Here is a 14,273-nt window from a genome sequence, read left to right on the forward strand (position 1 = left end):
GCTGCAAAGTCGCAAAAAAATACTTTTTTTGGTCATAAACATTGCTTCATAATGTGACAGCACCAACGCTAAAGCATTGGGCCATGAAATGGTCCAAAATATCTAAAAATGCAAGAAAAGAGGAGGGATTTCTATTTCCTGAATTATAATTTCAAACAAGTTGAACTCTAAAGACCATCTTGAGAACAAAACTTTTCTAATCACTATTCAGTAATCAAGAAATTAAGTAAAAACTGCAATGAAAAGTAAAAATGGTTCTTAAAATATAAACTCTTCCAAAGAAGAGTATTTGGAATGAACAATAAAAGGGAAAAATAAATATCACAATAAAAACCTTAGTAAAAAATATTGTTGGTAAATTAAAAAAAAAAATTTTAAACATCAACATATTGTGTTTTTTATGTGACCACTGGATAAACCTTTTCAACATTCAGCTTTTTCCCCTCAATTTTATCCAATTAATATTGAGGGCCTCAGAGTTTTGTCATTCTAAACACTCCTGCCTCATCGTGGGAAGTTTGATGTTCACTGGCCTCGTGGAGACCTATAAAAATTGTAAAGTTATACATTTTTAAAAATGTGAGTGTTTTGGTAAGATCAAACTTTGAAAGAAGTGCACCCGTTATAACCTCCAGAAATTCAACCGCTCAGCTGGAAACATTCTTAAAGTATCACATTGTTGTTACTGGAATGAAAATATTCCTCCTCCATCTTTGCAAGGCTTCCATTCCAGCTTTCCCGCCCACACAATTCTTTAACAATAATGTTTTCCTGGTTTAGTATGTCAAATAGGAAGAGGTCGCCCTCTTTCCTGGAAAGAAGGAGGGAAAAGAAACCTCCCAGTTTACTGCAAAAATTAAACTTCTTTCTTTCTTTTTTTAAAGTGAAATGTCATCACCCATTGAGTGATGATGACAGCGTTTAATGATGATCCGTCACACAGTCAGAGGAAAACAACACGTGAGGTCAAGCAATTTTCTCTGCTTTGAAAAATTCCAGATGAGAGTTTCTGTTTCTCGCTAAACTGGGGAGCACAGAGTGGATGTGGCAGTTTACAATTATCATCACTCTCCTTTCATGGCACAAAGGGGAGACCTCCACACAGCAAGCATCTGATGAAAGCAAACACTGAGTCGCTTCTTTGTAAAACACAGCATGGAGAGGCTGCGCCGAGCAGGAGACGTGTAGGACATTAATTCAGCGGGTCAGTGCATATCAACATCTTTCTGTTGTGATAAAAGAAGGAACTGTGATGGTCGCTGTTGTTTTTTTTTTTTAATTAATGTTGTGCAACTAACTTTAAATAAGTCGTCCAATTACCAATTTTATGCATCACTGTGAAAGATTAGATGCAATTATAGGAGATTGTCGAGTGGAGCACTGTTAAAATACTGAATACTAAAATAACTTTATTGATGACTTATTAATGCAAACAGAGTTACTTGTTTCAAATAATTTCTTGGTTCAGGCAGCTAAGCAGCTACTACATTGTCGAGAACTTTGAACAAAAACTCAAATTTTGTAATGGGTCTTGTTGGTGAGCATGTCTGGGTCTGGGGTGGTTTTCTTAAGGAGAGGGTCTGATGAGGGCTGTTCTCATGTTGTTGTTCGGCTTTTGCCACTCAGATAAATATTCAATCTACACCTTAGTTCTGAAAAACTTAAGTATTGCAGAGTCTCTGTCTTTATCGTCATGTCAGACCACTGCAATTCCGGTAAGCTGTTTTTCTATGAAAAAGAAAACAATCAAAAATACTTTGGTATCGTTACATTTCAATAATTGAATTCAAACTGCAACTGACACCGTGGGAAGCATGTGTTTTGGTAACTACACATGCATAGTGTACATAATTACAACCTGAGCAGGTGCCCTTCATCCACCAGTGTCGTATCTTATGCAAGTGTTGTCTGGGTCAGGGGTTCATACATGAGCAAGTCATCAAATTTTTACACACATTAATCAGCTTGACCTGAAAACATTTCACAAGACAATGGGCACACGTGTTTTCCTCCCATGTGACTCATACCCCACACTGGCAGTCTCTGGGGTTTCAGATACCAAACAGACCCCTTGTTGATCAGAGGTGGTGAGGAGCAAGCAGCATGCAGAACTGATACCCAGAGTGCCTGATGCTCACATCCTGTTGAGATGGACGGTCACCCTGGAGACATGTGAGTATATGAGCGGGTGGGAGCAGAGGGGATGTGTATTTGACCCGCTTGATCGTATTTGTGTGGATGATGTCACTGCGTTGAGGTGTGGAGATATGTCTTTCTTCCAGGAGGATGTCATGGTTTTTAATCAGTGCCCCATGAAGGCAAGACGTCTGAAATTGTGTCTGCATAGAAATTGTTCCATATCGCCAGAGGAAATTTGACATAATCCTGAAAAAGATGGAGGTGAAAGCAAATTCGACCCCACCCCTCTCAATAAGAGCCTGTTGTCCCGAATCAAGGAATTTGAAAAGAAAAAAAAAAAAAACTGGAACTCATGACTGCCCAGCAGTTTGAGCCTGATGATGTACCCTCAAGCTATCAAATATAAATAAAGTGCTTTTTTAGTCACACTGGGAAATTGTGCAAACATTGCATCACTATGAAGTCAGGGGGAGGTCACAATGTCAGGGCTTGACTTAAACCTCTGCAACTGAAAACTTTCATTTTCAGCACATTTGATGTATTTCTTTGAATGACGGTTAAAAAAAAGAAGCTAGGATGGCAATTTCTTTTAAGAATAATATGTTGTCCGCTTAAAGTAATTTTGCAATCTATGTCTTTTATGGGTTGTATCTTATATTTCAGGCAGAAATGATCTCTCATCTATAATGAGACTAATACCTTACTCATTGAACAAAGAAATGAGTGATAGTGTCAGTTGAAAATAATTGACTGGCGCCCTCCAGAGGTCATTTAGCAACATTGACAATTGGAAACGGTATATTCATTCATCCATCCATCCATCCATGAATTATATAGAGGGACAAGAGTATTTTTGTTTTCTGTCTCACTGGGGATTGGTGGACGACAACATGACATTCACAAAATGGCATAGACTCAGAACTTCAGCAAACAATATTTATTAAATAATTTTTCACAGCTTTTTCAATTTTGAGCAACACAACAAAATAGGAAGATCTTGTACAGATTTCTCTGCAGCCCATGGTCATAGTACAAGGGACAAACAACATGAAATGGTGGTCAGGATTAAGTTAAAGTTAAGTTAAGTTACTTTTTTTTTTTCACATTCTTTCCATGTTCAACTTGTCAGAAGACACTTTCTTCGCTCGCTTTTTAGTTTTAAGGAGCATATAAACAGCAATGGCGATGCTGAGAACACCCACGAGGAGAAATGCAAAGAGGACGTAAAGTGCCACTTCAGCATCTTCAGCCAAAAGCTCCAAACCCAAAAAGTCCACTATTCTCTTGGTGCCGGGGGGAGTGATGGGACCTGTAGCAAGAGGGAGACAAAAAAGGGGGGAAAAATGCAAATGTGAATAAATCTGCCAATTCAGTCTCGATTCAGACAAACCATTGCACATTAAGTGTAGCTTGCTGAATGTTTGACCATTTCTATTCTTTTTGAATATGAGAACGTCGTACCTTCAGGGTCCATACACTCATGGGGTCCAAGGGCTGGATCTGGGAAGCCGTTGCACTTGATGATGGTGGTGTAGTGAGATGCCGATTCTTTAGGGATTCGTGGAAGGTTGGGGTCGGAGCGGTTCACGTAGAAAAGTCCAAAACGCTCATCGTAGCCAGCAGCCCACTCAAAGTTGTCCATTAATGACCAGGCAGTGTAGCCGCTCACATCAGCTCCATCCACAAGACGGGCTGAAAAAAAACATCGGTACAGTTTTCCAAAATACTTCAAAAAGATTTTAAAAATGTGAGCAATTAAAAGCCCATAAATATGTGATACTATACAAAATATATTAGACAATAAAGCTCTAGTAGTTGTGTCTACTTCTCGTTTCCTGTGCACTCTGGTACCTTTCAAAGCTTGATTGATGTAGTTCTCATAGTAGTATTTTCTGTGAGCGTCATTTAAGTCCACCTCTCCTCGTTCTGAAACCCCATTCTCTGTCACGTAGATGGGCGGGTTTCTATAATTGTCCTTGATGAATTTGAGGAGTTTTCTGAATCCGAACGGCGAGATCCTCAGCCAGGTGGAGCCCGTTTCAATCCAGGTACGGTCAGAGATGACGGCAACTGACCTGTGTAATCCAGCAGAGATTAGTTGAGCATCAGTAATTGTGTGACTTTCTTTTACACGAACATTTGGGCAATCATGCTTATTTGTGAGTGTAATTCCTCTTCGTTTACAATGAACTCTAAAGTTACAGTCTCTCAATGTTTTGTTTTGTCTTCAACTTACTTATCGCCTTCATAATCCTGCTGCCCTATCGCTGTATTGATATGGAATGCAAGAACTGATGTGTAATGGTTCAAGCCAAAGTAATCATAAGTCCCATTGATCCTCTTGACTTCCTCGGGGGTAAACTCTGGAAGTCTGCAAAAGAAGAAAAAAAAGGATATTTCAAACTTGGCCCGAGACTTCGCACATGCATGGCATTCAGTCCTTTAAGTTTGAACAAGATGATGGTGGAGTCAGAGTATCAGTAAGACAAAAGAGGGAACATGTTTTAGAGATGAAGATTATTCTTCATATGAAGCCAATGCCAATGCTGTGGACGTTATGGTATCAATCCTTTTTTTGGGGTTTTTACCTTGATTCTGAAAATCCTGCAGCAAGGCTTCTTTCACGAATTGCTGTTTTCATCACCTCAGGATAATCACCATTAAAGATGGGATGGGCAAACCAGCCAAGGAAGAACTATGGAACCAATCATACATCAGGAGATTTAATGAGCAGATTTGGTAAGCAGTAAAGAAGGTAAAACCAGTATGATATGATACACAATTTCTTTTGCGCTGACATGCATTTCTGTACCTGCATGTAACGATCGGCTGCAACATGATCCTCGTGCTTGTATTTGTTCCTTGGCTCCGCCCAGTCCGAATTGACGGTGATGGAGATGAGTCCCTTTTGTGTCGCACGATACTTATCATTATACAGATGCCAGACCTCAGCATGTGACTTGATGAGGTTGTGAGCTGCAATGTACTGCTTGTTTACAATACCTGCAACAATCAAATCAAGAGTGTTTGTCAATATCCTTTAAGTTAACAATAATAATATGTTTAGTGTGCTAAATGAAAAGTGGGTAATTTCTACTTTACTACACACGCCGAGACATTTAAGAAAAGAAAAATGTGACAAGTGTTTCAAATTGTTCAAAGCGGAGTCCATTTGACACAGAAGAACTTGTTACCTGGAGCAAAACTACCATATCCATATCCAAGGTTGGCCACAATGTATGGTTCATTGTGAGTGATCCAGAACTTCACTCTGTCTCCGAGTCGACTGAATAAAACATCAGCATAATCTCTGAATCGCTGGACGATGGTTTCATTCTCCCAGCCTCCCACATCCTGCAGATCCAAGGGAAGATCCCAGTGGTACAAAGTAACCTGAAAAATAAAGGATACAGTGCAAATGGGTTTTAGAGCTGGAAGTGTGATAGTTAATAGCAAGTTGGGTTGTTTTTTTTGACACTGTCTGGACAAAAGCAAAAAATTATCCTTGATTATTAGCTGAGGTGAATGCTATTAGCATTCACCTCAGCAATATCTCAACTTTACATGAAAGATTACAGTACATGAAACTTGAATTGTTTTTTTAATTTTCACAAAGGATGCATGTCCTAGTTTGCTCTTATTGGCCTGATGTTATAACACTAATGGCACTTGATCATTCCTGAGTCCAGGAATTCATGATTTAGGAAGGAATTGCATGTTGACAAACAATTTTCAACAAACAAACTTTAGTATTTCTTGACCAAAATATAGTAGAAGGAGAGGATGGAATGGATTAACTGTCATGATCTTTGTTTTTTTCCCCCCAATATAACTTAGGTTGCAACTGTGTTCATACACTGTTCATACAGACAGTACCATGACCTACCTGTGGTTGAATGTTCTCTGCAAGCAAGGCATCGATTAATCTGCTGTAGTAGTTCAGTCCAGCTTCACTGATGTATCTGTTAGTGCCATCAGGCAGCACCCTGGGCCAGGAGATAGAAAATCGATAGCTGGACACTTTCAGACTCTTGAGCACTTCCACATCCTCATCAATCTTGTTGAAGCTGTCACAGGCAAGATCGCCAGTGTCACTGTTGCCCACTTTGTTAGGAGTGTGAGAATACGCATCCCAGATGCTCAGTCCTTTTCCATGGGTTCTCCAGCTTCCTTCAATCTAAAATCAAAAGAAGTTAAAACTGTTCACACAAGATGACAATTCAGTTCCACTCCAACACTTCTTCGCCGCTGCAGTATAAAACATTGTCTGCCGCTGTTGAGAATAATGTGAGGTGTTGACCTACCTGATACGCAGAGCTGGCAGTGCTCCAGCGAAAACTTGCAGGAAAGTGAGCATAAAGAAACTTCTCCTCCTCTGGAATTGGGAAGCCATTGTCCTTTACAATCTGGGAGTAATAGTGTGCTGAGCGCTTTGGTGTCCTTGGTAGGTTGGGGTTTTTGAAATCAACATGGTATATACCAAACCATTGTTGGTATCCTCTGAGCCACTCAAAGGAATCCATGAGAGAGGTAGCCATGAATCCTTTCACATTCACTCCATCAAGATTCTGAGCTGTATGATAAAGGATTGATATAACTATTAACCTATAAAAATGTCACTTATATAGTCAAACATAGCCCATTTGCTATAACTAATCTTGCATAGTATGGTAACTGATACAAAAGTCACAAAAAGTGATAAGCAGTTGCAAATGTAACTAATAGAATTATCTATACATTGTGGAACTGAAAGAACAAACAACAAAACTGATGTGCACACTCACCCTTTAAAGCCTCATCAATGTAGGTTTTGAAGTAAAAATTTCTGTCCGTGTCATCAAATGTGGTCGAAATATCTGAAGCCACTCCAGTCTCAGTAATGTAAACCTCTGGATTCCCATACTCCTCCTTGACCCAGTTGAGAAGTCTTCTCAAGCCGTGAGACACAGCTCTCTGGTTGTGGATCGGTGTGGTTGGTTGATCAAGTATTTCTCTCAGTGCAAAGTCCCAGTCATTCTCAAGGGATAGGGGGGTATTCGGAGTTATTACATGGCTTGCTATTTTTGTAGTGTAATGATTTGCACAAAACATGTCAGCAGTTCCCCTGATGAAGTTCTTTTCTTCATCACTGAAGGAAGGTAGTCTTGATGTTGAAAGATATTGGAGTTCACTTTTGTTTCCAACTTGCCACTTCATTGCATCAGGATAGTCACCATTCTTAAAAATGGGGTGGGCAAACCAACCCACTTGGAACTGCATTGCACGGTCAGCAGCGACTACTTCACGGGGAGCATTATGATTGAGAGGCTCAACCCAATCAGCATTTAGGGCAATGGAGACTTTTCCACCTTGGGAAGTGCGATACTTGTCATCATATGTGTGGTAAGCTGTAGCATGAGCTTTTATCAGGTTGTGTGCAACTTGGTATGGTGCTGTTCCTGGATTCTTAACGTTTGGAGGAAACTCTCCAAGTCCATATCCTGACCAGGCAATTGTGTAGGGCTGCTGGAAAGTTATCCAAAATTTCACTCTGTCACCAAAAGTGGCAAAACAGAAGTCACAAAAGTCATTAAAAATGTTAATCATTTCAGTGTTTTCCCAGCCACCACTAGTTTGCAAAGCTTGAGGGAGGTCATAATGATAAAGTGTTACTATTGGGGAGATACCAGCTGCTACAAGGCTGTTAATGAGCCTGTTGTAGTAGTCGACCCCTTTCTGGTTCAGGGAGGTACGTCTCCCATCTGGAAAGATCCTGGACCAGGATATAGAAAATCTGTATGAATTTACCCTCAGACCTCGCAGCATGTAAAGATCTTCATCAACTCTGTTGTAACTGTCACAGGCTACATTTCCAGTGGCATCCTCTGGGATACCACTCCCAGGTGTGTTGGTGAAGGTATCCCAGACACTGGACCCTTTCCCATCAGCATTCCAGCCACCTTCAATCTGGTATGCAGAGGTTGAAACACCCCAGCTAAAGTCTTTTGGGAAAGTACCATAATGATAAACTTTCCTCTCCAAAATACTTTGACCTGAGAATCTTCTCCAAACATCTTTGGCAGCGGATGGGACGGTGGAGGGAGGCAATGGCCCTACCTTCCTTAACTGCAGGTGTTTAACTTGTGAACTATGGAAGTTAGTGTTTTTGGGGCCAAAACCATTTTTCTCAATGACCTGTGAGTAAAAATAGGCCGACTGTTTTGGGGTCCTGGGTCTGTCAGCCAGATTAAAGTCTACATAGTGCAGACCAAAACGTTCACTGTAGCCTTGTGGACCTTCAAAACCATCCAGAAGCGACTGTACAGTAAATCTCTGCACATTTATGTTGTCCAAGTTTATAGCTGTTGGAAAGAATGAAGATGTTTAGCCACAATACTGCATTTATAGATGTTTGAAATGTATGAAAGAATTGTTATTCTACACATACCTTTCAATGCCTCATTGATGTAACTCTTCAAGTACTCCACTCTGCTCTGATCATTGATGACGTCCCCAGTGTACTCTGTTGGCATCCCATTCCCAGTGATATAGATTGGTACTTTGGCAGTAGTTAAGTACTCTGTGGAAATGTAGTTGAGAAGCCTTCTGAGGCCCCAGGGTGCAGAGTAGATCCAGTCAGAAGCTGTAGAGTTCCATGAGGGATCCACATTTGCTTTGTAGTTACCCACCCCCTCAGGACCTGGGGTGCAGCCACCATTAGTGTCGGTGATTAACCGGGAGGTGTAATGGTTTAGTCCAAAAAAGTCAGCAGTTCCAGTGATTCTCTTCATCTCTTCAGCAGTGAAAACTGGTAGTCTTGCGGGCTCGGAGAACGGACACTCTGTTCTTTTCTGTTCAATCTGAGTTTTCAGAGTTAGTGGATAGTCTCCGTTTACAAATATGGGATGTGCAAACCAGCCCAGCATAAACTGGAGGTAGCGATCTGCAGCAGCAACATCTACAGGTTTGGAGGGATCAGTTGGTTCTGCCCAGTCAGAGTTTAATGCAATGCCCACTTGACCACCTTGTGTTTTCCTGTACTTGTCATTGTAGATATGCCAGGCTTCAGCATGGGACTTGAGCATATTGTGAGTGACCTGAAAACAGAAATAATTGATGAGTTGAATGCACCACAGCACCAGTGAAACAATAAAATGTTCATTATGAGTATTATCATTACCTGGTAGGAGGAAACCACATAGTCCTTGCCACCAGGAGCATGTTCACCGGTTCCATACCCAGCATGGCTCACCACCCACGGACTACTGAATGTGTTCCAGGTCTTGACCCGGTCTCCAAATTTGGAAAAACACAAGTCTGCATACACTTTGAAGGCCTGTATAATGGAAGCATTGTTCCACCCACCTTGGTCCTGCAGTTTCTGGGGCAGATCCCAGTGGTAGAGAGTGACAATAGGTTTGATGCCTGATTCAAGAAGAGCATTGATGAGGTTGTTATAGTAGAGAACTCCATCTTCTGATTGGCTGTCTTTGTAGCCTGAAGGGAAAATACGGGCCCAGGAGAGAGAAAACTGAAAGGTGTTGACTTGAAGACCTCGCAGCAGGTAGACGTCATAATCCACTTTACGGTAACTGTCACATGCAAGGTCAGCGGTCTGATTCTCAAAAGCTTGACCTTCATGCCCAAAGCGGTCCCAAATGGTCTCACCCTTCCCTCCATCTGACCACCCTCCTTCAACCTTAAAGGACTCAGAGGAGGTGGCCCACTGGAAGCCATTAGGGAACGATTCATTCAGGAAGGAGTCTCGCGTTGATAAGGGCATGCTGGAGAATTTGTTCAAAGTTTTGCAGTAGGACCCAGAACAGGAAGACGGTTGTTGATGAACATCATTTCTGGTCTCTCCAATAAGCCTTTGGAATGATGATCAAAAAAAGAAAACATTACAAAATTAGATGGAGATACTTCAGAACGAAGCCAACAAATATCATTAAATTTGTTATTGATTGTGAGTCGTGACTGAGAAAAAACTGCCATAATATTGTATATTACTGTCTGGTTTACTACAAACATTCCCAAAGTAGTTCAGTCAAAACTGTATCTCATGGTCTGAGGTTTCTTTAAGCTCACATACAAATACACTTGCAATTTGTTTTTCATGTTGTTTTAAACACGATTTTTTACTTTTTTTTGTACTTTTGGTAAAACTGGATTCAAAACGTATTGCACTATGATCTTTGATTTTCCAATGTTATTTGTGAACCAAACAGCTACAACATCTAAAACAGTTTGTAAGTTCACACAAAAGCAAATATTCTAGCTTTCTCATGCCGTACAATACCTTTTTTCAGATGTTTTCCAGCTCAGACTCTTCTCCAGTTCATTGATCATAGGGCCTGAAAGAAACACAGCCTGTTGTGCATCGCCATGCTCCAGGCACATGCAGCTGCTTAAAGCAGCTATCAGACACACCAAGAGGTGTGTTTTCTCCAACAAACACATGTTGTCTTGTTGTGAATGAATGAGCCCAAGCAGGCTAATCTTATATAGGAGTCCTGTTTACAATCTTGAACTTTCAGTCAGAACACAGTTTCATAACTGTCATGCTCACGCTGTTGTGAGGATTTATGGTGCGAGTTTCTGATAGAACACAGAGGTTCAAACAGAATAGATTTATGATATAAATGTCTGTATAGAAGTGAAATAAGAGGCTGTTTAGTTCACGTAACCTAACAATGAATCACCAAATATAAACTTCATTCAATAAGGATTTATTGATTCTTTAAACCATTTGCCGTTGAAAATCTGGAGTTTGTTTCGAGTGATTAGGGTATATTTTAATGGTGTTTTGCACATTAATAACTGGATGAATTTCTTTTTTTTTTTTTTTTATAGTTTTTTATATTATGTGCCCCACCAATATGCGTTACTAATAGGCATCTCATTGGCTCTGCTGTATCAGAGAACAATGACCAGACATACATCCATACAGCGTAAATATGAACTGTTTTACATTTGAAGAAGATGAAGGAGTTATGAGAAAAAATGTAGGATCCGCATCGAATCCTCATCTCAATGAAGAGCTCATGAAGTCTGGATGTAATAAAGACAAAAATATCAGATTCATGCTACAGTATATCTCTCCTCTCTCACGAACATAACTATGTTTGAAATGTTATCTTCAATTTATTTTATGTTATTTTTGCCACTATCGATTGCTGGTGATCGTACAATCTTTAATTGTGTCTTTTTGTGCATTTTTCCAGCTGTTAATGTTCTGGTAACAACGTTTAGAGTTAATCTCGTTAATGTCCTTCCTAATGTGTGAGAGGTGACAGTTTCAAGAAATCAGAGAGGTTCATTCTAGTCTCCTTTTTTTTTTTGGAGGGGGGAGGGTCTGATCTGGGAATGAGTAAGCTTTAATCATGATGCAGTGGGTATAAATTTCATTGCTACTCGCTGTAAAAATGATTCAGCAGAAAAATTAGATGTGTCAACCTTGCCCTGCATATATAACAGCATGATGACTGCATGCTGATTAGCATGTGCCAATATCAATGTGCCACTAATATCACACTCTTTCCTTTTTTTTTTCTTGGTGAGGGTGGGGGGCAATGCGGCGGGGGTGTTGTTTGTTTTTTACATGCTAGTTTTGGGGCTTTATCAAAAACCAGGCGGTTTTGCATTGTGTTGGTGCGTCTATTGATCAGGGAAACCTTTGACTGATACATAAAACTCTTGCTTAATTTCCTGAAATAAGAAATTGCCATATAACAATCTCAGAGCTAGTACTGATTAAGAGCTCACATGTTGAGATAGAGATGATTATTGTGACAACGTGTCATCCGTGACTCATTGATCATCATTACTAAGCAAAAACGTTGATAAATAAACTTCAAGTTACTCAACACGCAGTGCCACCACCATGGTAAAATAGCAATATCTGCTATGTTATTATTCCAGGCTTTATGCATTCCGATTTTAAAATGTTGTCAGTATAAAGAACGTGAAGTTAGTCCTAAATGTCACTTGGTATCCTTGAAGTAGCCCAGCCTCCAAGAGGATGGGGAAATCTGCTATGTAATCATTGACTCATTACAACACATCAGACAGAGACCATAAAAACTTTTCCACATTGAATACAGTTTCTTAAATATATAAAGGAAGTATATTATATAAAATCAAATTTGACAGTATGGATGGTTTATTTATTTTTTTATTTTATTTTTTTTGCATTAATGCTGCTGGTTCCTCAGAATAATTCATGATTAAAAGAAAGAATTAAATTAAGTTTTGTTGATTTCAATGGTTAATCATCCATCAAGTTCCCAACTGAAGAACTGCTTATAATTTAACTGTTTATAATTTAATCCGAAGTTTGAAAATAATACAAGAAATGTAGCTGGGAGAGAAATAGTTTATTGAAACAACAGTCATTCAAACTATTATGTTTTACTGAGGTGTACACACAAGTCACACGTAGGTGCCCACAGTCAACAAGGCTATTACTCTTTTGGTTATATAAAATCATAGTGTCATTTATCAAAACGGCCATCTTTCATAATCCCGATAAAGGATTATGAAAGAGGCTATTTCCACACCAGTTCAAGTTGGGAATTCAGTTATTACTTCTGAGTTCAGAATCTTTCCAAGCAACATGATATCCCTCTAAATTATGTAAGAATCCTCTAACAACAAAACTATTGGTTTGAAGGGTTTTTCTTTCGGCAGACAGTAGAAGTTCATCCTTCCCGGGCCACAATGGAGACTCTGTTGTTGTTTTTGTGTCCGTACATGTTTTCTCTATACAGATGTTAGCGCTGAGCTCAGGAGGACTTTAAGCTGATTGCAGGTTCTCTGACGAAGCAGAAAGACAAGCGCTCTCCTCCTGGGATGAACGATGCATTCATTCAAATTGTTTCCCGATCAGGTCAATTATGACTAGGCAGATTTTCTTGATTATAACTGGGACTTGATTGTCTTATCTTTCTGCCGTTGCAGTTACCAATTATTCAAGTATTTGTAATTACACTATGTTGCATTTAGTGGGTGTCTTGAGCTGGCATGCACTCTAATGACATGATCTGTACCTCAATACAAGACAAACGGGTATAAGTGAAAGACAAAGTAAGCAATGGTTATTAGCAGAAATCTGCTTTATGTCCAACTCATATCAAAACCTTTCACCAAATTATTCATAACATTGATAACTTATATAAATCATGGCCCTTGCCACAGTAATCAATCAGTGCTCTATCAGTATAATAACCATGAATGCACCTCATTGCACACCTTTGCTCACTCAATAATTTTCAAATCAGGTAGGTGTTCCTTCTTGCAAGATAAAATAAAATAAGTACCTGCCCAGGATATTACATAATCTGGAAACATTTTTATGAGTAATTCACAGGAAGACGACTGGCATTTGGGTTGAGAGCAAAAGAATACACAAAGCATTACAAGGTGCTTGATTTTAATATTGCCAGTTATCTCGCAAACCTCTACGACACCACTACATGCATATTATGTTATGAATACATCCGGTGTAAAATTAAGATTTACAAGGGGAAAATTTGATTGTATTGTCAAGCAATTATATCTGAGCTGTAGACCGATATCATAAACCTTTACAATACAATAATCATAAAGCCCACAAGTCTTTTCTTAACATGCTTCTTACAATCGGTCCAGTTCACAATGTATTTTAATTGAAATAAACAACTTTCATAACTTGAATTTAGGAGATTGTAAAAGCAAGTGGGCAAGATGCACAAATTGGCATCATGCTGATTTTTCTTCTTTTTTTTTTTTTTTCAAAGTCATTTTTAGTTGTATAAATCTTAGTTAAATCTATATCAATCCTCGCAACTGTACAATAACAAGTTTTCCCATGACTAAGTACGTCAACCTCATGATTTATGTTCGGACCATTAAAGAAGAAGATATGGGGAAGGGATATGTTTGACAAACAAGGCTTCTTTTTTTTTTTTTCAGGCCGCAGAGTACGCCAGTCATATAAAAAAACAGGGCTTTTAACTATGACAAGTTTATCAACAGTCTATTTTACTTTAGCAAAGAACCTGTTGTTACTGTCTACCACTCTTTCATGAGCTGGATCTACTAAATGAAACAGGCACAAACTTGAAATTCCACACACGTGTCGAAGTTGATCTGCTAATGGCAGTTGTTTATGTTTA

General features: G+C 39.4%; 1 protein-coding gene across 1 annotated transcript; it reads right to left on the minus strand.

The window, feature by feature from the left end:
• Positions 1-3,064: 3,064 nt before the first annotated feature.
• Positions 3,065-9,901, minus strand: LOC308118706 (lactase/phlorizin hydrolase-like; the record flags this gene model as incomplete). Its single annotated transcript, XM_080478216.1, has 12 exons — positions 3,065-3,448; positions 3,601-3,831; positions 3,991-4,214; positions 4,376-4,510; positions 4,728-4,834; positions 4,952-5,142; positions 5,334-5,532; positions 6,026-6,316; positions 6,444-6,712; positions 6,924-8,480; positions 8,567-9,215; positions 9,299-9,901. The coding sequence occupies 12 exons, from the start codon at positions 9,899-9,901 to the stop codon at positions 3,240-3,242; spliced, it is 4,665 nt and encodes a 1,554-aa protein (XP_080334342.1). The 3' UTR covers positions 3,065-3,239.
• Between the last annotated feature and the right edge of the window lie 4,372 nt (positions 9,902-14,273).

This window comes from Lipophrys pholis, assembly GCF_963383615.2.
Source record: "Lipophrys pholis genome assembly, chromosome: 13".
Lineage (NCBI taxonomy): Eukaryota > Metazoa > Chordata > Actinopteri > Blenniiformes > Blenniidae > Lipophrys > Lipophrys pholis.